Source organism: Elephas maximus, chromosome 10, assembly GCF_024166365.1.
Source record: "Elephas maximus indicus isolate mEleMax1 chromosome 10, mEleMax1 primary haplotype, whole genome shotgun sequence".
Classification (NCBI taxonomy): domain Eukaryota; kingdom Metazoa; phylum Chordata; class Mammalia; order Proboscidea; family Elephantidae; genus Elephas; species Elephas maximus.
In genome coordinates, this window is record NC_064828.1 from 12,904,274 (window position 1) to 12,928,839 (window position 24,566).

Genomic DNA, 24,566 nt, shown 5'->3' on the forward strand with positions numbered 1-24,566 from the left:
GCCTTCCAGTAAGATTACTAATTTACACTTTACCAACCCTGGATATTATACCTCCTTAAAAAAAAAAAAAAATCTTGTCAAATTTATAGGCAATAAATGGCATGCCATTTTTAATTTGCATTTATGCTTACTAGTTTTTTTTTCCCCCATGTACCAAAAAACCCAAACCCATTGCCGTTGAGTTGATTCTAACTCACAGTGACCCTATAGGACAGAGTAGAACTGCCCCACTGAGTTTCCAAGGAGCACCTGGTGGATTCAAACCACTGACCTTTTGGTTAGGAGCTGTAGCACTAAACCACCTCGCCACCAGGGTTTCCTTTCCCCATATATTTATAAAAACTCATGAGTTGCATATTTATGTGTTTTGCCCATTTTTCTATTGGGGTATCCTCTGGTCTGTCATGTATGCTGCAGGCATTTCTTCTCAGTTTATCTTTTTTAACTTTGTGTAGTTTAATTTTATGTTTTTATTTTTTATGAAATTACATGTCTTTTTAATTTTCTGCCTTTGATGCCATGCTTAGAAAGCTTGACATGACTACATTATAAAAATATGTATTTTTCCTTTTTTTTAGCAGTTAACTCTTTAATTCATCCAGAGTTATTTTGATATATAATTTGAGGTAAGGATCTGACTTAATCTTTTCCTAAAGAGTTAACCATTTATTCTTGCACGATTTTCATAAACAACTCATTTTCCTCTACCTTAAGATACTGTACTTTTCATATGTAAAATACTTGTACTTGTTACAAGATAGTAGAATGAAATGATTAAGAACAAGGACTTGAACTGGATTCTAATCTCTGCCCTACTTTTCCAAGCTCAGTTCTCTCATCTGGAAAATGGTAAAACAGAAGTAATACCTTCAACCTATGGGGTTGTTATGAGGATTAAAGAAGAATGTATAATATTTAAAACAGTGCCTTGATTGAATTAAGTTGTCACTAAATGGTTGCTATAATTCTTTCTACATTTTGTAGTCCATTTCATTAATCTAGGGCAATGCTGAGTTGGAAAGGGCTCCAGGGAAACAGGAATGGAAGGGGAGTAAGATAAAAATAGAACAGGGTATTTTAGGCTGGGGTGTATAGAACGGCTCACTCGATTTTAGAGGCTGCAATGTCCCAAGTCCGTGGATCAAGACAGAGGCTTCTCCTGATTCACACAGCTGCAGGGGCTGTTGAACCTATGATTGGCAAGTCAGAGAGCAGGGCTCTTGCTCACAGGCTGTGAAGATAAACAAATTCAAAGATTGGCAGATAAGCTGCTAGCTCAAGTTCAAGAACAGGAGGTCAGATGAACAGAAGAATGCAGCTGCAGGAGCCAGAGCAGTCAAAAGCCAGAATGTCCACTTATATCCAGATGCAGGCCAAGCACTCAAGGAAACTGCCTTTCAACTAATTGGCTACTCACAGTAGACTCCGTCATGGGAGGGATCACATATAAACACTGAGAATCATGGCCAGCCAAGACGACACACAATCTCAACCATCACAGGAGGCTAAGTTAGTGAAAGAGAGCCACAGGAGCAAAGACATGAAGAAAGAAAAAGACAAAGTTATCTTTTAGTGCAGTTTTTTCAAAACATGGGACAATACTCATCGTGGGTTGTAAAAACTTAATGGAATATGGCCAGCATTTTGTTTTAAAAGCTTGAATATATTGGAATAGAATACAAAATATTATATCAAATTGAGTTATTAAGAGTCCCTGTGTGGTGCAAATGGTTAAGCAGCGGCTACCAACAACACTTAGGTATGACGATTGTTGCAGGAAACTTTTGTTTCGGTATACATACATACATAGTTCTAAGATGCATACTCCAGTGAGATGTAAAATGAATTTCTTCTAGTGGCTCTTGGGCAAAAAAGCCTGAAAAACACTATTTTATCACCCAGTAGGTAGTTCCTTTTAGCACAGAGCATCTATGCAGAAAGTCTTAAAGAATCAGAGCTTCTACGTAGAAGTCCTGCAGATCAACTCGGACCACAGCATTTGGAAGGTCTTTAAGAGTAGACTTAGTTTCTTCCCCACTCCTTTCTTCCCAGAGTGTTATAAGCTTTTTCTTTTTGTCTTCATTAAAATATACACTTTCAAATTACTCGCTTTGTAAACAATTTAAAAACAATACAGATAAAGCCAAAGTAGCTCTTGGCCACCTTCTCCAGTCCTAGAGATATTATTAGTTTGCTCTTTTTTTTTTTTTTTGCGTTTAAATGCACGTATGTGCAAATATATAGTTTGCGGCAAGTTGTCTAAAGAACTTAATTTGTCTAGAGGATCTTCTCATATAAACCGATCTTGTTCCTTTTAAGAGGTGTATGGTATTGTGTGTACCAAAGCAGATAATGCGGATGTACTAGTTTACCGTGTCTTCCCTCTGTCGATAAATGACTCCATGGTTCCCAATTTTTCCTTAAGTCCCCACTACCATCCTCCGCGCCTCCCAAAAACTGAAGCCCGGGTTTTCTTGTGCGTGTGTGGGAGAGCCGACAAGCTAGATTCGTAGACATAGAATTTATGAAGTACTTTCTTTTTCACTTCATGGGATTTGGGAACTACCGCAGCTACATTGGGAGCCAAAACACACCCAGGACAACCACCTAGGCAGGAAGAGACTCAGGAGAGGTTCTCGCTTTGGACAGTTTTCTTCCTTTTATTATGGTCGCTGAATTTGTTCTTTACCTCGTAGATGCAACAGTTTCCAGCACCGAAATCAGACGCAACCGCTCAGCCACCAAGCAGCGGACTAGGAAATTCTGGGGGAAAAAAAAAAAGTCTTCAACCCTCTCAGGTCGTGACGCCTGCTTCCGGGAAGCGGACCGGAAGCCGCTGCTCGGTTCTGCGTCAAACCTGACTTCAGGGGCCGTCGTAAAAGTGTCGCCCCTCTTCTCTCGGACGGGCCACAGGTTTCTTCTGGTCTGCCGCCGGGGGTCGGGAACTGCGGGTGTCAGTTCCCCTCAAGATGGCGGACGAGGAGGCCGGGGATGCGGAGAGGATGGAAGTCAGCACCGAGCAGCCCCAGGCCCCTCAGAGACTGGCATCTGTAAGTCCTCGTAGCAAGTTCCTTTTGTCCCCCCTCGCCGCGCCAGTTCCTCCCCACCGCCTGTGGAGGATGTGGGGCTTCACCCCTTACCATGGCACTGGGGAGGGGGCCGTATGGATTGATCTGGAAGGCAGCCACGGAATAAAGTTAGTCATCACCCACATTCCTGCAGACCAAGTCGACGAAATAGAATGACTTCGCCATTTATTAGTCCTGACGAGCTCTAGCGTGTCTCTAACCTGAGCAGAAAGAACTGGTCTGTTTTCAGAGGGTTTGGCGTAGGGGCTGAGGCGGGGTTGGAGGAAGAGCCATTTTCCGCAGACGCAGTGCTAACCCCTCTTGATGACAGGAATCCAGAACGCAGCACCTGCTGGTGTTTGCATGTCTGACCGGGTGGGCCTTGCTCGTGGCAGGGAGTGCTGCCACTGTCCACTTAGGTCAAGATGTGGGGTATTGGAATTGTAGTCCTTCATTATAGCATCTTGAGAACCCCAGGCCTAATCTTCAGTGGAGACACCCGTCGGCTGTCTCTGCTTTTTAGAGGTGAAGAAGGGGCTCCCAGACATTTGATGTCGGAACAACAATACCATAAGTTAGTATCGGAATTTATACTTTGTCCTTGTTATTTTGAAAGAACGGGAAGGCTGAGATAGTGAGCAAGTTTGAGTCAGTAGTCTGGCTTACTGGGAAAAAGCTGGCTGAGGAGGATAAGAGGGAGACGGCAATGGTAGGGAGTGTTCTGGGGGCCCCGGAGAACTAATGGGGAGGTTCATAGGAAATAGACAAATACCGATCTCCGCATGATGTTGAGTATTTTCAGTTTGTTTGTATTGCACCAGATAAGTATAGGATATACACCTCTTTCTGAAGTTTCTTTGGCTTGTAATTTTAATAAAGGCATTCTTGAAGTATTTTCGCCTTGCACACACTTCAGCATTATTTTATGAGAGAATAGAGTGAGCCACAGAAATAAGAATCAACCCCCAGGGACTAGAAAGATTAGTTAGGAGATAACAACCAGCTAGAAAGAGAGCTGAAGTGAGGGTTTAGCCACAGACTAGAGCAGTGCCCTGCAGCCATCCTCTGTCCCCAATGGCAGTTGAATCTCACTTGTGTTCATGACGAGTAGCCAGGGAAGAAGCATCTGTTTGAGATGATAAGGAATGAGAAGGCAGCAAAAGTTAAGAAGCCACTGAAACATCTGGGCTTAAAGTTAGTTTGTGCTTTTTAAATTTTAGAATGGGCAAAGAAACTGTGCACTTTGGTCAGAAGTGTTACTGTAGTTTGATATCTCCCAGGATGACTAATACTTATTTAAAGCTTTGATATTCGTTCCCAGTGGTACAATAAAACCTCATTAACCTGAGCTCCACCAATTTGGAGTTGGAAATAACGGTCCAAGAATTGAGCTAGAATTTATGTGGCAGACTGTTTCCTTCAAGAAATGTTAGATTTCTTTGAATACAGCTTTGGGTTTTGCACAGTGGTAGATGCAAAGAGAAATATAATACAGCCTTAGAGAACTCACAGTTTAGTCATACAGATATGACAAGTGCTCAAAGGATTTTAATACAAGATGGGGTGGTGTATGTGGGTGAGAACCTGTGACTTTTAACCACTTTTTTTGGCTTAGACCTCTCTATATAATGACTACGTTGGCTAACTTTAGAAATCAAGCTGAAACAGGGAGGTAAGCAAAGCCAAAACCAGAATTCTGGGAGATTTGAAGAATTAAAGGTCATACTATTGACATAATTGTAAGGCCTGAGCGTTTTGGTCAGAAAGGGGGATTTTAGAGTTAGAGAACATGGAGGCACTTCAGGTTTTCATGATGGTATAATCAGGTTAGGTGCACCTAATGCATTCTCATGCTAATTGAGGGCTCCAGAGATCATCCTACCTACCTTTTCTTTATAAAGTTATCATCATGAATTTTATCCTGCAGTAGAGTAAGATACGGGCTTCCCAGTATACTTTGTCCTTGCTGTCAAGAAAAACAACCTCAAAGGTTCTTTTCCATTTGAGTGATTTTTATTTTAAACCATTATTGGGAAACAAAGGAATTAGTAAAGTAATAAATATGGGTAAGAAATCGCACCAAGTTCATTAGAGTCTTATTCCTGGTTGTAGTTTCTGATTTCTTTAAATCAAACTTCCGTCTTTGATGCCATGTCATTTTTCTGTCTTACTGCTGTCGGCAAGGATGAAGCCTACTGTATCCTTTACAGCACCTAACGTGCATTTAGGGTGAAACAATAAGTATGACTTATTGGACATTTATAAAAGCCATTGCTGGGGACTCATCCCACTGACTCTGTAGATATGGGATGGGAGTCCAAGAATTTGCATTTTCACAAGTAAACCAAAAAAAAAAAAGAAGAAACCCCAAATCTTTTTGTGGTCAAGCTGATTCTAATTAATAGCAGCCCTATTGGACAGAATAGAACTGTCCGATACAGTTTCCAAGGAGCAGCTGGTAGATTTGAACTGCCAACCTTTTGGTTAGCAGGTGAGCTCTTAACCACTGCGCCATCAGGGCTTCACAAGTAGGCCCTGCTAATTTTTGGCTCTTGGATTATGGGCTACACTTTGAGTAACACTTAGCTAAATATTTGAAAGTCATCATTTTAGAGGTGGAAGTTGAAGTTGTGGAAGTAGGTAGATAAAGTCTTCGAGGGAGAAAGTGTGTGTGTGTGAGAGAGAGAGAAAGAGAAGGAATGAACAAATGACCAAGGATGACTGAATGTCAGGGGTGGAAGATGGGGGAAAAAGAACCAGGAAAGACCCCCAAAAAAGAGCAGCTAAGAAGGTAGGAGGTGAGGGTAGTGGAGTGTCATAGAGTAGGCTTTAGGAGAGGATGGTTTATTGGATACATGGAGATGAATACTGAGAAAGATTGAGAATCCAAAGGGTAGTAGAGTGGCCTGCCAGAACTTCTCTCTGCTTTAGCTGGATTTTCTTCCTTTATTCCATCTCTGAAGATACCACCTGGCATAGTATTGAGCTCTTTTCTTAATCTTGTCTATACCCTTTTTTTTGGGTAAGTTATCCAGCTCTTGGCTTTAAATACCATCTGTACTAAATTTATATCTCTAGCTCACCTCACTTCTGCACTCCAGAATCACAGGTCCAGCCACCTACTTGGGGTCTTCACTTGGATGTCTGATAGGTGTTTCAAAGTGGGGGAGCAATTAGGAAGCTACTGCACTAACTTCAGCCATAGTTGATGATGGCTTGTACTGGAGCGATACCACTAGAAATGGAGAGAGTGGATGAATTTGAGGAGGATTTTGGATGTATGGTAGAAACAAAAGGACTTGCCGATTAGGCATGAGGGAAAAGGGAGGAAACAGATGACATCTGGATCCCTCGTTTCTGTTCTAAACATTCATGGTGGTGGTAGTATCATATACTCAGAGGAACGACCGAGTTTTGGGTGGGGAAAAGAGGAAGGCAGATCAGTGTTTAGTTATCCCTGTCTTGGCGATGATACCTACATAATAGCTCTTGAGTACACAAACCTGTCTCCACTGCCACTTCTCTAATCCAAACCAAAGCAACTGCAGTGGTCTCTTTGCTTTCACTCTTGCTTGCTCCCATTCCATCCTTCACAGAGCAGCCATAGATTCAAACTGAAAAACCAAACCCATTGCCAGCGAGTTGACTCGGACTCATAGCAACCCTATAGGACAGAGTAGAACTGCCCCGTAGGCTTCCAAGGAGCGCCTGGTGGATTCGAACTGCCGACCTTTTGGTTAACAGCTGTAGGTCTTAATCACTACGCCACCAGGGTTTCCATAAAAGCTGTAAGAAGGTATATTTTGGCTAAGTTATGAGCTGTAAGAATAGAAGTTGGTTGAGAAGCTTCAGACAGGCTTAGGTGGCTATCAGATATGCTATGAATGGGATTTCTCTGTGAGAGACCTGGGTTCGATTCCTGGCTAGTGCACCTCAAGGCAGCTACCATCTGTCTCTGAGTGGAAGCTTGAGTCTTGCTATGATGCTGAACAAGTTTCCGTGGAGCTTCTGGACTAAGACTAGGAAAAAAGGCTTGGTGATCTACTTCTGAAAAAATGAGCCTGTGAAAACCCTACGAATCACAATGGTCAGATCCCATTGTGCATGGGATTGCCATGAGTCCGGCTGACTTGATGGCAGCTAACAACAGGAAGCAGTTGAACTAGGAATTTTCTGGTTTTGGTTTTAAACTTTCTTGAGTCTGTCAAATAATATTACAAGAAAACTTTGTGTAACCAAAAGATTTCTTGCTGCTTAGAGGTAGAAGTTCCAGTTACAAACCAGTAATTGCTATGAACAACCCTAGACCCTCCAGATTTTGTTGCCATTTTAAAAAAGAAGCCTTTAAAAAAGAATTTCAGGGCTTCTGAAGGTTGTGTAGTTGCCCAGTAATTGTCTAAGGAAGGATAAGTTGTGGTTTGAACAAAAAGGAATCTACTGTATTTAAAGCAAGTTCCCTTTTCAGATGATCTTCCCAAATAGGCATCCAAGTCCCTGGGTCAGAACTGAGAACATATCTTTTAGTCTCCATGGGGATGAGGAAAATGTTTGGAATGTTTGGGAGTTTAAATGTTGTGAGAACTTGTTTTTATAGAAGTCAATTGGGAAAGCCATTAACTCCAAATGTTGGGGGACAAAAAAGTGTTTGCTCTTTTTTTTTCCCCCCTGGACATTGAAGTTAAAATTCTTAATTTTATTTTTGCCCCCCAAAAACCAAACCTGTTGCCATTGACTCAGTTCTGACTCATAGCAACCCTTTTGGACAGAGTGGAACTGCCCCATAGGGTTTCCAAGGAGCAGCTGGTGGATTTGAACTGCCGACCTTTGATTAGCAGCTGAGCTCTTAATCACGGCACCACCAGGGCTCCATTGCTGCCTCAAATGGGAAAATAATAAACTAAAAACAAACCAACAACAACAACAAAACACCCAAACCTACTCCTATTCCTGAACATGTGTCACCCAGTTAAATATATCCTGTATACTTTTTCTTATCTGGGGGAAAAAAAAAAAGACAAATTTTAGTTGAAAAAATTTTTTCATAGTTGTGTGGCAGTCACCTTGGAAAAAGTCTTTGTTCTATAAGAATTCTGTAAAAGAATTTCAGAAGGCTCAGTGTTGTCAACATTTGCACTGTTTTCTCTAGCAAGAAGCATAATACATTCAGTAATTCCTGAGAACTTTTTAAAATCATACCTTATTATATTTTTCCTATTCTGAGAATTTTTGTTGTACACGTGTGCTAGGCCTGTGGGGAATACAGGGATTTGAAAGGCAAAGTCCTTCCTTCCGGGAGCCTGCAGTCTGGTTGAAGAGGCTAGCTATGCACATTTAAAGTAACTTATGATATCAGAGAGTGGTGTAAGCACTGACCGACGACCTCCTTCAGTAGGTCCTGTGTTGGAGTTAACAGAGGAGAGAAATTTTATTGGACTGATCAGGGAAGGATTCAGAGCTGGGCCTGGAGCTGGGCCTGGAGGAATAGCTAAGGTGGGATGGGGTGGAGGGATAGATGCTAGTGGTTAGATCAGTGGAAAGGGCATTTAAAGCATCAACACATAGCCATTTTGCCCAAATCAACCAACAGTATAGAGATAACATTTTAAAATATCAGTTCTTCACACTAAAGGGTGTAAAGACAGAGAGATAAAACTGAAAAATGTTTAATAGTGTTCAGGAATGTTAGACAGTTGCAGCTAAGAGATTCTATTTGGAGAAAAGATAAAGAATACAATTTTTTTGTTTTTGTTTTTACTTTTAATGTGAAATTGAGCAAGTCTTCATAAGGATGAATTTTAAAAGAACTTTGCATTTATATTTAGTTGAGTAGAATGAACACTGAACTCTAGGAGCCAGGATACCTAAATTATTTTTCTGACCCTGATACTAACCTGGGACAAGCCAGTGTACTTCCTTGTGACTCAGTTTTCTCATCTGTAAAATGAGGGGATTGAACCAGAAGATCCTTTAAATCTTTGGTGACTCTCAAGTTTCTCCTGTTCTTTAAAGAGAACTTGAAAATAACCAGTTCCATGCCTTCTGTATTAGGTAGTAGAGAAACGTTCTTTGCTTGGTTTATAGCATTGGATATACAGGATTCCCCCCCACCCCACCCTTTTTCATTTAGTACTGTTTGAAGAAAAGACCTTAGGTACAACATAGGATGTTAGTTATTGTTAGTCTGCTAGTTGTAGTTGTTGCCAGGTATGTGAAGAAAACAAGTTGTTGGTCTATCAGTACACTAGAAAAATTGGAGTTAGAATATTGGAATGTATAATTTTTAAAAGATTTTAAAAGGGTTTGGTAATTTTTTTTTAATTTTTATTGTGCTTTAAGTGAAAAAATGTTTTTAATTTTACAATTCATTCCCCAAAATAGGAATAGCTATAAGGAGATTACTCAGATAAGTAAATTTACAAGCAGATTACATAAAAAGATGCTAAAGTTCCACCATCCGTCAGTCTTAATATCTTGGTATGTATTCTTCCTGATTTTTTTCCCCATTTAAGTGTGTGTGTGATATTTAACTGAGTGGGATTATGCACATACTGCTTTGTAACCTGCTTTGCTCAGCTGTATATTAATGCCTTTCCATATTAGTAAATGAATATCTTCCGTATCATTTCTTTTCCAGAACTTTTTTATTTTGAACTAGTATTAGATTTAGAGAAAAGTTGTAAAAATAGCACAGAGTTCTCTTTTATCTCATACCCTGCTTCCCCTAATGCTGACATTTTCCATAATCATAGTACAATTATCAGGACAGGAAATTAATAATGGATTTAATATTATTATTCGGTTTTCCCCAGTTTTCCCACCAGTGTCCCTTTCTGATCCGGGGTCCGAGGTGGAGCCCCACGTTGTGTCTGGTGGCTATTTCTCTGTAGTTGCCTCCAGTCTGTACCAGTGTCTCGGTCTTCCCTTGTTTTTGATGACTCTTCCTTGACAATTTTGGAAAGAACTCAGCAGTTATTTTGTAAAATATCCCTCAATTTGGGCTTGATGTTTTCTCATGATTGAAATGAGGTTATCCATTTTTGTCAAGAATACCACAAAAAATGATGTTGTGTCTTTCTCAGGGCATCATGTCAAGGGGTTCATGAATTATCAGTATTTCTTGTTACTAGTGCTGTTTATCTCAATCATTTGGCTAAGTTGGTATCTGTGGGGTTGTCTTCTTTAAGGTTACTATCTTTCCTTTTGTAGTTAATGAGTATCTTCAGGAACAAACTTTGAGACTATTCATTATCATTTTAAGTGGATATCTTAAATAGTTTATAAATGAATCTTTTTTTCTTAATTGCAAAATATTGACACTTATCTAACAAAGTCAAACAATGTAACATTGTTTAAAGTCAAATGTGAAAATCCCTAGGCCCTCCTCCTAGTCTTTTCCCTCTAGATAACCACTGTAACAGTTTGGTGTTTCTCTTTTCCAGGCCCTTATTCTGTGTCAAGAAAAGCACACACACACACGTATATATACATGTGCATATATTGAATTAGAAAATTCAAATGTGTAGAAATTTTTTAAGTATACATAGGTTTGTTTTTATTTTTATAAAAATTATATTATTTATAACTTGCTTTTCCACTCAATGGTATTTATGGCATTCTGACTGCATAGAATGGTATGGTTGTACCGTAATAGGTATACCTTATTGCCTTTGTCATCTAGTGCTGCTGTAAAGGAAATACCATAAGCGGATGGCTTTAACAAAGAGAAATTTATTTCCTCACGGTAAAGTAGGCTAAAAGTCCAAATTCAAGGTGTCAGCTGCAGAAGGCTTTCTCTGTCTGTTGGCTCTGGGAGAAGGTCCTTGTCCTCAATCTTTCCGTGCTCACAGAGCTTCTCAGGCTCAGGGACCCCAGGTCTAAAGGATAATTCTCCCTGTGTTGCATTCTTGGTGGTATGAGGTCCCCAACTCTCTGCTTGCTTCCTTTTCCTGTTATCTCTTGAGAGATAAAAGGTGGTGCAGGCCACACCCCAGGGAACTCCCTTTACCTTGGATCCAGAACCTGACTTGAGTAAGGGTGGTATTACAATCACACTCTAATCCTCTCTTTTTTTTTTTTTTCCAATGTAAATCTTTTTATTTCAGATTTTATTATTTTTTAATTTTTATTGTGCTTTAAGTGAAAGTTTACAAATCAAGTCAGACTCTCAAACAAAAATTTGTACATACCTTGCTATATACTCCTAATTGCTCTTCTCCTAATGAGACAGCACACCCTTTTCCTCCACTATCTCTTTTCGTGTCCATTCAGCCAGCTTCTGACCCCCTCTACCCTCTCATCTGCCCTTCAGACAGGAGATGCCAACATAGTCTTATGTGTCTGCTTGATCCAAAGAGCTCATTCTTCACCAGTATCATTATCTATCCATAGTACAGTCCAGTCCCTATCTGAAGAGTTGGCTTTGGGAATGGTTCCTGTCTTGGGCTAACAGAAGGTCTGGGGACCATGACCTCTGGGGTCATTCTAGTCTCAGTAAGACCATTAAGTCTGGTCTTCTTATGAGAATTTGGGGTCTGCACCCCACTGCTTTCCTGCTCCCTCAGGAATTGTCTGTTGTATTCCCTGTCAAAACAGTCATCGGTTGTAGTCGGGCACCATCTAGTTCTTCTGGTCTCAGGCTAATGTAGTCTCAGCTTTATGAGGCCCTTTCTGTTTCGTGGGCTCATAATTACCTTGTGTCTTTGGTGTTCTTCATTCTCCTTTGCTCCAGGTGGGTTGAGATCAATTGATGCATCTTAGATGGCCCCTTGCTAGCATTTAAGACCCCAGATGCCACTCTCCAAAGTGGAATGCGGAATGTTTTCGTAGTAGATTTTATTACGCCAGTTGACTTAGATGTCCCCTAAAACCATGGCCCCAAACCCCGCCCCTGCTACTCTGGCCTTCGAAGCGTTCAGTTTATTCCGCAAACTTCTTTGCTTTTGGTTTAGTCCAGTTGTGCCAACCTATCCTGTATTGTGTGTTGTCTTTCCCTTCACCTAAAGTAGTTCTTATCTACTATCTAATTAGTGAAAACCCGTCTTGCTCCCTCTCTCCTTCCCCACTCTGATAACCATCAAAGAATATTCTCTTCTCTGTTAAAATTATTTCTCAAGTTCTTATAATAGTGGTCTTATACAATATTTGTCCTTTTGCAACTAACTAATTTCACTCAGCATAATGCCTTCCAGATTCCTTCATGTTATGAAACGTTTCACCGATTCATCGTTGTTCTTTAACAATGCGTAATATTCCATTGTGTTAATATACCATAATTTATCCATTCATCTCCTGATGGCCACCTTGGTTGCTTCCATCTTTTTGCTATTGTAAACAGTGCTGCAGTAAATGTGGGTGTACATATATCTGTTTGTGTAAAGGCTCTTATTTCTCTAGGATATATTCCAAGGAATGGAATTGCTGAATCGTATGGTAGTTCCATTTCTAGTTTTTTAAGGAATCGCCAAATTGATTTCCAAAGTGGCTATACCATTTTACATTCCCACCAGCACTGTATAAGTGTTCCAGTCTCTCCCCAGCCTCTCCAACATTTATTATTTTGTGTTTTTTGGATTAATGCCAGCCTTGTTGGAGTGAGATCGAATCTCATTGTAATTTTGATTTGCATTTCTCTAATGGCTAATGATTCTGAGCGTTTCTTCATGTGTCTGTTACCTACCTGAATGTCTTATTTAGTGAAGTGTCTGTTCATATTCTTTGCCCATTTTTTAATTGCATTATTTATCTTTTTGTAGTTGAGTTTTAGCAGTATCATGTAGATTTTAGAGATCAGATGATGATCGGAAAAGTCATAGCTGAAAACTTTTTCCCAGTCTGTAGGTAATCTTTTTACTCTTTTGGTGAAGTCTTTGGATAAGTATAGGTATTTGGTTTTTAGGAGCTCCCAGTTATCTTGTTTCTCTTCTGCATTGTTAGTAATGTTTTGTATACAGTTTATGCCATGTATTAGGTCTCCTAGCGTTGTCCCTGTTTTTTCTTCCGTGATATTTATCATTTTACATTTTATATTTAGGTCTTTGATCCATTTTGAGTTAGTTTTTGTGCATGGAGTGAGGTATGGGTCTTGTTTCATTTTTTTGGAGATGGATATCCAGTTACACCAGCACCGTTTGTTAAAGAGACGGTCTTTTCCCCATTTAACTGACTTTGGGCCTTTGTCAAATATCAGCTGCTCATATGTGGATGGATTTATGTCCCGATTCTCAGTTCTTTCCCATTGGTCTATGTATCTCTTGTACCGGTACCAGGCTGTTTTGACTGGCGGTATCATAGGTTCTAAAATCAGGTAAAGTGAGCCCTCCCACTTTGTTCTTCTTTTTCAGTAATGCTTTACTTTTTTTTTTTTTTTTTACTTACCTTTCCTTTCCATATAAAGTTGGTGATTTGTTTCTCTGTCTCATTAAAAAATATCATTTGAATTTGGATCAGAATTACATTGTATCTGTAGATCGCTTTTGGTAGAATAGACATTTTTACTATGTTGTCTTCCTATCCATGAGCAAGATATATTTTTCCGCTTATGTAGTTTTCTTTTGGTTTCTTGCAGTAGTGTCTTATAGTTTTCTTTGTATAGGTCTTTTATACCTCTGATAAGATTTATTCCTTAGCATTTTATCTGTTGGGGGTACCCTAAATGGTATTGATTTGGTCAATTCCTCTTCAGGGTTCTTTTTGTTGGTGTAGAGGAACCCAAGTGATTTTTGTATGTTTATCGTGTATCCTGATACTCTGCTGAGCTCTTCTATTAGTGTCAGTAGTTTTCTTGAGGATTCCTTAGGGTTTTCTGGGTATAAGATTATGTCCTCTGCAAATAGAGATACTTTTACTTCTTCCCTTCCAATCTGGATGCCCTTTCTTTCTTTATCTAGCCTAATTGCTCTGGCTAGGACCTCCAGCACAGTGTTGAATAAGAGTGATGGTAAAGGGCATCCCTGCGTAGTTCCCGATCTCCAGGGGAGTGCTTTCAGACTCTCTCCATTTGGGATGATGTTGGCCGTTGGCTTTCTATAAATGTCCTTTGTTATGTTGAGGAATTTTCCTTCTATTGCTATTTTGCTGAGAGTTTTTATCATGAATGGGTGTTGAACTTTGTCAAATGCCTTTTCTGCATCAGTTGATAAAATCATATGATTCTTGTTTTATTTATGTGATGGGTTACATTAATTACTTTTGTAATGTTGAACCATCCCTGCATACCTGGTATGAATCCCATTTGATCATTGTGAATTATTTTTTAACATGTTGAATTCTCTTGGCTAGAATTTTGTTGAGGATTTTTGCATCTAAGTTCATGAGGGATATAGGTCTGTAATTTCTTTTTTTGTGGTGTCTTTACCTGGTTTTGGTATCAGGGATATGCTGGCTTCATAGAATGAATTTGGTAGTATTCCGTGCTTTTCTGTGTTCTGAAATACCTTTAGTAGTAGTGGTGTTAATTCTTCTCTGAAAGTTTGGTAGAACTCTGCAGTGAAGCTCTCTGGGCTAGAGCTTTTTTTGTTTCAAGTTTTTTTCATTAGCTTTTCAATGTCTTCTTTTGTTCTTCGTCTGTTAGTTTAGGTAGGTAGTGTGTTTCTAGGAATTCATCCATTTCTTCTAGATTTTCAAATTTGTTAGAGTACAATTTTTCATAGTAATCTGGTATATATACATATTTTATTTTTATTGTGCTTTAAGTGAAAGTTTACAAGTTAAGTCAGTCTCTGACACAAAAACTTATATACACCTTGCTACGTACTCCCAATTGCTCTCCCCCTAGAGACAGCCCGCTCTTTCCCTCCACTCTCTCTTTTCCTGTTCATTTCACCAGCTTCTAATCCCCTCTACCCTCTCACCTCCCCTCCAGGCAGGAGATGCCAACATAGTCTCAAGTGTCCACCTGATCCAAGAAGCTCACTCCTCACCAGCATCCCTCTCCAACCCATTGTCCAGTCCAATCCATGTCTGAAGAGCTGGCTTTGGGAACGGTTCCTGTCCTGGGCCAACAGATGATCTGAGGACCATGACCACCAGGGTCCTTCTAGTCTCAGTCAGACCATTAAGTCTGGTCTTTTTATGAGAATTTGGGGTCTGCATCCCACTGCTCTCCTACTCCCTCAGGGGTTCTCTGTTGTGTTCCCTGTCAGGGCAGTCATCGGTTGTAGCCGGGCACCATCTAGCTCTTCTGGTCTCAGGCTGATGTAGTCTCTGGTTTATGTGGCCCTTTCTGTCTCTTGGGCTCGTAATTACCTTGTGTCCTTGATGTCCTTCATTCTCCTTTGATCCAGGTGGGTTGAGACCAACTGATACATCTTAGATGGCCCCTTGCTAGGTTTAAGACCCCAGACGCCCCTCTCCAAATTGGGATGCAGAATGTTTTCATAATAGATTTTAGTATGCCTATTGACTTTTTTTTTTTTTTTTTAAAAAGATGTCCCCTGAAACCATGGTCCCCAAACCCCCGCCTCTGCTACGGTGGCCTTCAAAGCATTCAGTTTATTCAGGAAACTTTTTTGCTTTTTGTTCAGTCCAGTTGTGCTGTCTTTGCCTGTATTGTGTGTTATCTTTCTCAACACCTAAAGTAGTTCTTATCTCTTATCTAATTAGTGACTACCGCTCTCCCACCCTCCCTTCCTCTCCCCTCTCGTAACCATCAAAGAATATTTTCTTCTCTGTTTAAACTATTTCTTGAGTGCTTATAATAGTGGTCTTATGCAATATTTGCCCTTTTGTAATTGACTAATTTCACTCAGCATAATGCCTTCCGGATTCTTCCATGTTATGAAATGTTTCACAGATTCATCACTGTTCTTTATCGATGAGTAGTATTCCATTGTGTGACTATACCATAATTTATTTATCCATTCATCCACTGATGGGCACCTTGGTTGCTTCCATCTTTCTGTTGTAAACAGTGCTGCAGTGAACATGGGTGTGCATATATCTGTTCGTGTAAAGGTTCTTATTTTTCTAGGATATATGCCAAGGAGTGGGATTGCTGGATCGTATGGTAGTTCTATTTCTAGCTTTTTAAGGAAGTGCCAAATCAATTTCCAAAGTGGCTGTACCATTTTACATTCCCACCAGCAGTGTATAAGTGTTTCAGTCTTTCCACAGCCTCTCCATATTTATTGTTTTGTGTTTTTTGGATTAATGCCAGCCTTGTTGGAGTGAGATGAAATCTCATTGTAATTTTGATTTGTATTTCTCTAATGGCTAATGATCGTGAGCATTTCCTCAAGTATCTGTTAACTACCTGAATGTCGTCTTTAGTGAAGTGTGAAGTGTCTGTTCATATCTTTTGCCTATTTTTAAATTGGGTTATTTGTCTTTTTGAAGTTGAGTTTTAGCAGTATCATGTAGATTTTAGAGATCAGATGGTGATGGGAAATGTTATAGCTAAAAACTTTTCCCCAGTCTGTAGGTTATCTTTTTACTCTTTTGGTGAGGTTTTTGGATGAGCATAGGTGTTTTATTTTTAGGAGCTCTCATTTACCTAGTTTATCTTCTGCATTGTTAGTAATGTTTTGTATACTGTTTATGCCATGTATTAGGGCTCCTAACGTCCCTATTTTTTCTTCCATGATCTTTATCGTTTTAGAGTTTATATTTAGATCTTTGATCCAGTTTGATCTCATTTTTGTGCATGGAGTGAGGTATGGGTCTTGTTTCATCTTTTTGCAGATGTCTTTTCCCCATTTAACTGCTTTGGGGCCTTTGTCAAATATCAGCAGCTCATATGGGGATGGATTTATGTCTGGATTCTCAATTCTGTTCCATTGGTCTATGTATCTGTTGTTGTACCAGTACCAGGCCGTTTTGACTACTGTGGCGGTAAATAGGTTCTAAAATCAGGTAAAGTAAGGCCTCCCACTTTGTTCTTCTTTTTCAGTAATGCTTTACTAATCCAGGGCCTCTTTCCTTTACATATAAAGTTGGTGATATGTTTCTCCATCTCATTAAAGAATGTTGTTGGAATTTGGATCAGAATTGCTTTAAAAGTATAGATTTGCTTTTGGTAGAACGGACATTTTTATAATGTTAACTCTTTCTATCCATGAGCAAGGTTTGTTTTTCCACTTATGTAGTTCTCTTTTGGTTTCTTGATGAAATGTATTGTAGTTTTCTTTGTATAAGTCTTTTACATCTCTGGTTAGATTTATTCCTAAGTATTATCTTTTTGGGGGCCACTGTAAATGGTATTGATTTGGTGATTTCCTCTTTGATCTTCTTTTTGTTGGTGTAGAGGAATCTAAGTGATTTTTGTATGCTGAGCTCTTCTATTAGTTTCAGTAGTTTTCTGGAGGATTCTTTAGGGTTTTCTGTGTATAAGATCATGTCATCTGCGAATAGAGATACTTTTACTTCTTCCTTGCCGATCTGGATGCCCTTTATTTCTTTACCTAGCCTAATTGCTCTGGCTAGGACCTCTAGCACAATGTTGAATAAGAGCGGTGATAAAGGGCACCCCTGCGTATTTCCCGATCTCAAGGGGAGTGCTTTCAGACTGTCTCCATTTAGGAGGATGTTGGTTGTTGGCTTCGTATAAATGCCCTTTAGTATGTTGAGGAATTTTCCTTCTATTCCTATTTTGCTGAGCGATTTTATCATGAATGGGTGTTGGACTTTGTCAAATGCCTTTTCTGCATCAATTGATAAAATCATGTGATTCTTGTCTTTTGTTTTGTTTATGTGATGGGTTACATAAATTACTTTTGTAATGTTGAACCATCCCTGCATACCTGATATGAATCCCACTTGGTCATGGTGAATTATTTTTTTGACTTGTTGTTGAATTCTCTTGGCTAGAATTTTGTTGAGGATTTTTGCATCTAAGTTCATGAGGGATATACCCAAAAAAAACCAACCCACTGCCATCAAGTCGATATAGGTGTGTAATTTTGTATTTTTGTGGTATCTTTGCCTGGTTTTTGTATCAGGGATATGCTGGCCTCATAGAATGAGTTTGGTAGTATTCTGTCCTTTTCTATGCTCTGAAATACCTTTAGTAGTAGTGGTGTTAACTCTTCCCTGAAAGTTTGATAGACCTCTGAGTTGAAGCCATCTAGGCCAAGGCTTTTTTTTTGTTGGAAGTTTTTTGATTACCTTTTCATTGTCTTCTTTTGTTATGTGTCTGTTTAGTTGTTCTACCTCTGTTTGTGTTAATTTAGGTAGGTAGTATGTTTCTAGGAATTCATCCATTTCTTCTAGGTTTTCAAATTTGTTAGAGTACAGTTTTTCATAGTAATCTGACATGATTCTTTTAATTTCAGTTGGGTCTGTTGTAATATTGCTCATCCCATTTCTTATTTGGGTTATTTGCTTCCTCTCCGGTTTTTCTTTTGTCAGTTTGGCCAATGGTTTATCAGTTTTGTTGATTTTTTTCAAAGAACCAGCTTTCGGTCTTGTTAACTGTTTCAGTTGAGTGTCTGTTTTCTATATCATTTAGTTCATCTCCAATTTTTATGACTTCTTTTCTGCTAGTGCCTGCAGCTTTCTTTTGTTGCCCTTTTTCTATTTGTTCACGTTTTAGGGATAATTCTTAGATTTTGGCCCTTTCTTGTTTTTGTGTGTGTGCATTTATTGATACAGATTGACTTCTGAGCGCTGCTTTCGCTGTGTCCCAAAGGTTTTGATAGGAAGTGTTTTCATTCTTATTGGATTCTGTGAATTTCTTTCTTCCATCATTCACGTCTTCTGTAACCCACCTTTTTTGAGCAGTTTCCAAGTGTTTGATTTCTTTTTCCTGCTTTTTCTGTTATTCGTTTCTACTTTATGGCCTTATGGTCTGAGAAGATGCTTTGTAATATTTCAGTGTTTTGGATTCTGCTAAGGTTTGCTTTATGACCTAGTATGTGGCCTATTCTAAAGAATGTTCCATGTGTGTTGGAAAAGAAAGTATACTTGGATGCTGTTGGGTAGAGTGTTCTTATTTCTTCTCTTTGCTCTGAAAAAATTTTTTTCACCTGGTAATTTATTCTAAAAAAAATTTCTAGGCTTTATTTATTTTGGCCCTGCTAATTTTTTAATTTATTGTAGTAAACAACTATACGTTCACCTTGTCAAAACTGTGATTTTACGAACATTTTCCAGCCTTTGTTTTTATTGACTGAAAAGCTTTACTTTTCTATCTCTGTTACTTTTTTGTAGTCCCTGAGTGATGCAAATGGTTAACACACTTGGCTGGTAACTAAAAGATTAGAGGTTTGAGTCCACCCAAAGCTGCTGCAGAATAAAGGCCTGATGACTTATTTCTGAAAAATCAGCCGTTGAAAACCCTGTGCAGCACAGTTCTGCCCTGACACTCACGGGGCTGCCCTGAGTCAGAATCAACTTGACGGCAGCTGGAATTAGTGTTTTAGGGCTCCTTCATTCTGTTGATGATTTTTTTCCTTAATAACACTTGTCGGTCCCTGCAAATAGTAGGCACCGGCTGCTTCACAGCTTGGATCAGGATGTTTCTGTGCCAGGGCTTGAGCTATAGCTTGTGGGCGAGTGCAGTGTTGATAAATTGGGTCAGCGTGTGATATAATTGCTTCCTAGTTCACTGCTAATTCTGTGTAATTTCACAGAAGGTAAGGCATGTTCAGATGCAAGAAGCAGAAGCATGTTCATTTTATCATGTCAGCTTCATAATTCCTCTTGACTCTTTATATGAAAATTTTGAAAAATAAATAATGGATAACAGAATTAGGTATCATTAAAAAAATCATTTGCTGTCAGGGTATGAGTTAGTCATGTTAATGTTGAAAAACAAAATGTTTTAATTTTTATTAAGTTTATCAATTTTTTATTTCATGGTTAGTGTTCTTTTGGCCATGCTCACGAGGTCTTGGCCTGCTCTAAGAATGCAAAGATTTGTGTCCTATGTTTTCTTTAAGTAGCTGTATAGTTTTACCTCTTATATTTAGGTCTGTGGTCATTTTTGTGTTTGGTGTGAAGTATGGGTTGAAGTTCATTTCTTTTTATAAGGATATCTAATTGCTCCTACAATATTTTTTGAAAAACTGTCTTTTCTCCTTTGAATTGTGTTGGTGGTTTTTCAAAAATCAAATTGACTACATGTCAAGGCATGGACCAGTAACTTGAAATTTGCTTCCAAAATTTGAGGATGCCAAGAGACTAAAGACAGGGGCAGGCAACTCCAGTGTGGCAGTGAAGAAGTTTTATTAGGGAGACTTACATACCAGGCGGTGGTCCCTGGTGGCTGCAGGACTAACGCAGAACTCCCTGCTCCACATTGGGAAGGCAGAGGTTTTATAGTGGTCAAGGACAATAGTAGTTACAAGCCAGGGAGTTACATAAGACTGCCTCAACAAGATCACGTAACAGGGGCTTGAAAAACAGCAGTGAACTAGCAGAAAGCATGAGGGTAACCATTTTTGGCTTCATAAAGCCTGTTTTTCCTGCACCGTATATGTGTGAATTCATTTTCGGACTCTCTTCTGTTCCCCTGATCTACGTATATGTGTCTTAGTGCTAATACCACACTGTCTTCATTACTATATGTTTTATAGTAAGTCTTGAAATCGGGTAGTGTAAGTCTCTTCTAGGTCCTTTGCATTTTTATATTCCATTTTATAATCAGCTTGTCAATTTCTACAGAAAGGCTTGCTGGGATTGTGTTGAATCTACAGATCAGTTTAGGGAGTATGGACTTCTTAACAGTATTTAATCTTAAAACTGATAAACATGGTGTATCTTTTCATTTATTTAGATCTTTTGGAAATTTCTCTGAGCAGGGTTTTGTAGTTTTCAATGTAGAGGTCTTACCTGCTTTTTGTTAAATTTATTCCCAAATATTTTGTTGTTTTTCATGCCATTGTAAATGCTATTCTTAAATTTTTAATTTTCCAATTGTTTGCCGATAATATATAGAAGAAATAGAATTTATTTTTTTGTATATTGTCCATATATCTGGTGAACTTGCTAAAATCACTTTTTAATTCTTGTGTGGTTTTCATTTGTTGATTCCCTAGGATTTTCTATATAGATAATCGTGTCATCTGTAAATATAGACAGTTTTTCTTCTTCCTTTCCAATCATCTTGCCTTTTTTTTCTTTTTCTTGTCATAGTTCACTAGCTAGGACGTCCAGTAAGGAGCCCTGGTTAATTGCTCAACTACTAACTGAAATGTTGGCAGTTTCAACCCACCAGTGATTCCGTAGGAGAAAAGACCTGACAATCTTCTTCTGTAAAGATTACAGAGTAGGACACTCTACTGGGCAGTTATACTCTGTCACATATGGTCACTATGAGTTGGAATTGACTCGACGGCACTCAACAACACCAGGACCTCCAGTATATTATTGAATAGGGGAGGACAGAACAGATATCCTTGCTTTGTTCCTGATCTTAGGGGGAAAACATCCAGTGTATTATTGTGAATACTGTATTTTGTCCCAATCTGTAGTTCTTCTTCTCATCTTTTTAACAATGTCTGTTTTTATTCACTTTTAAAATTTGTTGTTAGGTGCTGTCGAATCGGTTCTTACTCACAGTGACCCTGTGTACCACAGAACAAAACACTGACCAGTCCTGCTCCACGCTCACAATCATTGTTATGCTTGAGCCCATTTTTGCAGCCACTTTGTCAGTCCATCTTGTTGAGTCTTCCTCTCTTCCACTGACCCTGTACTTTACCAAGCATGATGTCATTTTCCAGGGACTGATCCCCTTCTGACAAAATGTCTAAAGGATGTAAGACGTAGTCTCGCCATCCTTGCCTCTAAGGAGCGTTCTGGTTGTACTTCTTCCAAGACAGATTTGTTCCTTCTTTTGGCAGTCCAGGGCGTATTCAGTATTCTTCGCCAACACCACAATTCAAAGGTGTCAGTTCTTCTTCGGTCTTCCTTATTCATTGTCCAGCTTTCACATGCATATGATGTGATTGAAAATACCATGGCTTAGGTCAGGCACACCTTAGTCTTCAAGGTGACATCTTTGCTCTTCAACACTTTGAAGAGGTCCTTTGCAGCAGATGTACCCAATGCAATGCGTCTTTTGATTTCTCGACTGCTGCTTCCATGGCTGTTAATTGTGGATCCAAGTAAAATGAAATCCTTGACAACTTCAATCTCTTCTCCATTTATCATGATGTTGCTCATTGGTCCAGTTGTGGGGATTTTTGTTTTCTTTATGTTGAGGTGTAATCCACACTGAAGGCTGTGGTCTTTGATCTTCATTAGTAAGTGCTTCAAGTCTTCTTCACTTTCAGAAAGGAAGATTGTGTCATCTGCGTAATGCAGGTTGTTAATGAGTCTTCCTCCAATCCTGATGCCCCGTTCTTCTTCATATAGTCCAGCTTCTCGGATTATTTGCTTAGCATACAGATTGAGTAGATATAGTGAAAGGATACAGCCCTGACGCACACCTTTCCTGAACCACGCAATATCTCCTTGTTCTATCTGAACAACTGCGTCTTGATCTATGTACAGGTTCCTCATGAAAACAAGTGTTTTTAAAGTTTTAAAATTTACATACAGTGAAAGTCACTTTTTTTGTTACACAGTTAATTTTGTGATTTTTGACAACTGGCATTAGTTGTGTAACCATCACCACAATACACATATTGTTCCGTTGGTCTCAAGGATTCCACTATGCTGCCTGTTTGTAGTCAGTCCCTCCCCACACAATCACCCCCTGGCAGCCACTGCACTGCTTTCCATGTGTATAGTAGTTTTGCATTTTCCAGAAAGTTACGTAAATGGAATCATATGATATATCCTTTGAGTCTGACTTCTTTCAGAATGATGCATTTTGTGATAATCCACGATGTTTCATGTATCAATAGTTTATTCATTTTATTGCTGAGTAGTATTCCCTAGCATAAGGAGCCCTGGTAAAGCAAACAGTTAAGTGCTCAGCTGCTAAACCCTAAGTTCGGCAGTTTGAACCCATTCAGTGGCTCTGCAGGAAAAAGACCTTGTCATCTGCGTCCATAAAGATTATAGCCAAGAAAACTCTATAGACCAGTTCACCTGTGTCATATGGGGTCATTATGAGTAAAAATCAACTTGACAGCATCCAGTAACAACGTTTCATGAGATACATGTATCTAAGTTAGTTATTTTGCCCGTTGAATGAAGAACTATTGGACTGTTTCTAGTTTTTCGTGATTATAAGTAAAGCTGTTAGAATACTCATAGTTTTTTTTGTAAAGTTTTAATTTTAGAGTAAATACCTGGACGTTTGATATCTGGTCATATGGTAAGTCTATGCTCGACTTTATAAAAAACTGTCAAACTCTTTCAAAGTGGCTGTACCATTTTGAATTCCCACCAGCAGTGTATGAGAGTTCTAGTTTCTCTGTGTCCTTTTGTTGATATTTGATATTTTCAGAGTTTTACTTTAGCCGCTGTTAATAGGCTATGTAGGTTTATCTCACTGTCATCTTAATTTGCACTTCCTTTATGACTAATATGGAAACCCTGGTGGTGTACTGGTGAAGAGCTACGGCTGCTAACCAAAAGGTTGGCAGTTCGAATCTACCAGCTGCTCCTTGGAAACTCTGTGGGGCCGTTCTACTCTGTCCTATAAGGTTGCTGTGAGTTGAAATCCACTCGATGACAGTGGTTTTTTTTAAATGACTGATAATGTTGAGCATGTTTTCACGTGCTTATTTGTCAACTTTAACAGTGTGTTTTGGAGAACAGAAGATTTTAGTTTTGATGAGGTCCAATTTATCTACTCTTTTCTCTTTTTTTTTTAATTAACTTTTATTGAGCTTCAAGTGAACGTTTACAAATCAAGTCAAACTGTCACATTTAAGTTTGTATACACCTTACTCCGTACTCCCACTTGCTCACCCCCTAATGAGTCAGCCCTTCCAGTCTTCCTTTCGTGACAATTTTGCCACCTTCCAACTCTCTCTATCCTCCCATCCCCCCTCCAGACAGGAGATGGCAACACAGTCTCAAGTGTCCACCTGATACAAATAGCTCACTCTTCATCAGCGTCTCTCTCCTACCCACTGTCCAGTCCCTTCCATGTCTGATAAGTTGTCTTTGGGAATGGTTCCTGTCCTGGGCCAACAGAAGTTTTGGGGACCATGACCGCCGGGATTCCTCTAGTCTCAGTCAGACCATTAAGTATGGTCTTTTTGTGAGAATTTGGGGTCTGCATCCCACTGATCTCCTGCTCCCTCAGGGATTCTCTGTTGTGCTCCCTGTCAGGGCAGTCATCGGTTGTAGCTGGGCACCATCTAGTTCTTCTGGTCTCAGGATGATGTAGGTCTCTGGTTCATGTGGCCCTTTCTGTCTCTTGGGCTCTTAGTTATCGTGTGACCTTGGTGTTCTTCATTCTCCTTTGATCCAGGTGGGTTGAGACCAATTGATGCATCTTAGATGGCCGCTTGTTAGCATTTAAGACCCCAGACGCCACATTTCAAAGTGGGATGCAGAATGTTTTCATAATAGAATTATTTTGCCAATTGACTTAGAAGTCCCCTTAAGCCATGGTCCCTAAACCCCCACCCTTGCTCCGCTGACCTTTGAAGCATTCAG

General features: G+C 39.4%; 1 protein-coding gene across 1 annotated transcript in view; it reads left to right on the forward strand.

Annotated features, from left to right (window-relative positions):
- The first annotated feature begins 2,859 nt into the window (after nucleotides 1–2,859).
- The window catches only part of UBR1 (ubiquitin protein ligase E3 component n-recognin 1), a 156,925-nt gene continuing 135,218 nt past the window's right edge, over nucleotides 2,860–24,566 (forward strand). The window contains exon 1 of the mRNA XM_049899674.1: nucleotides 2,860–3,050. Coding sequence (XP_049755631.1) covers nucleotides 2,970–3,050 — 81 coding nt within the window. The 5' untranslated portion in view covers nucleotides 2,860–2,969. The remainder of the gene's footprint in view (nucleotides 3,051–24,566) is intronic.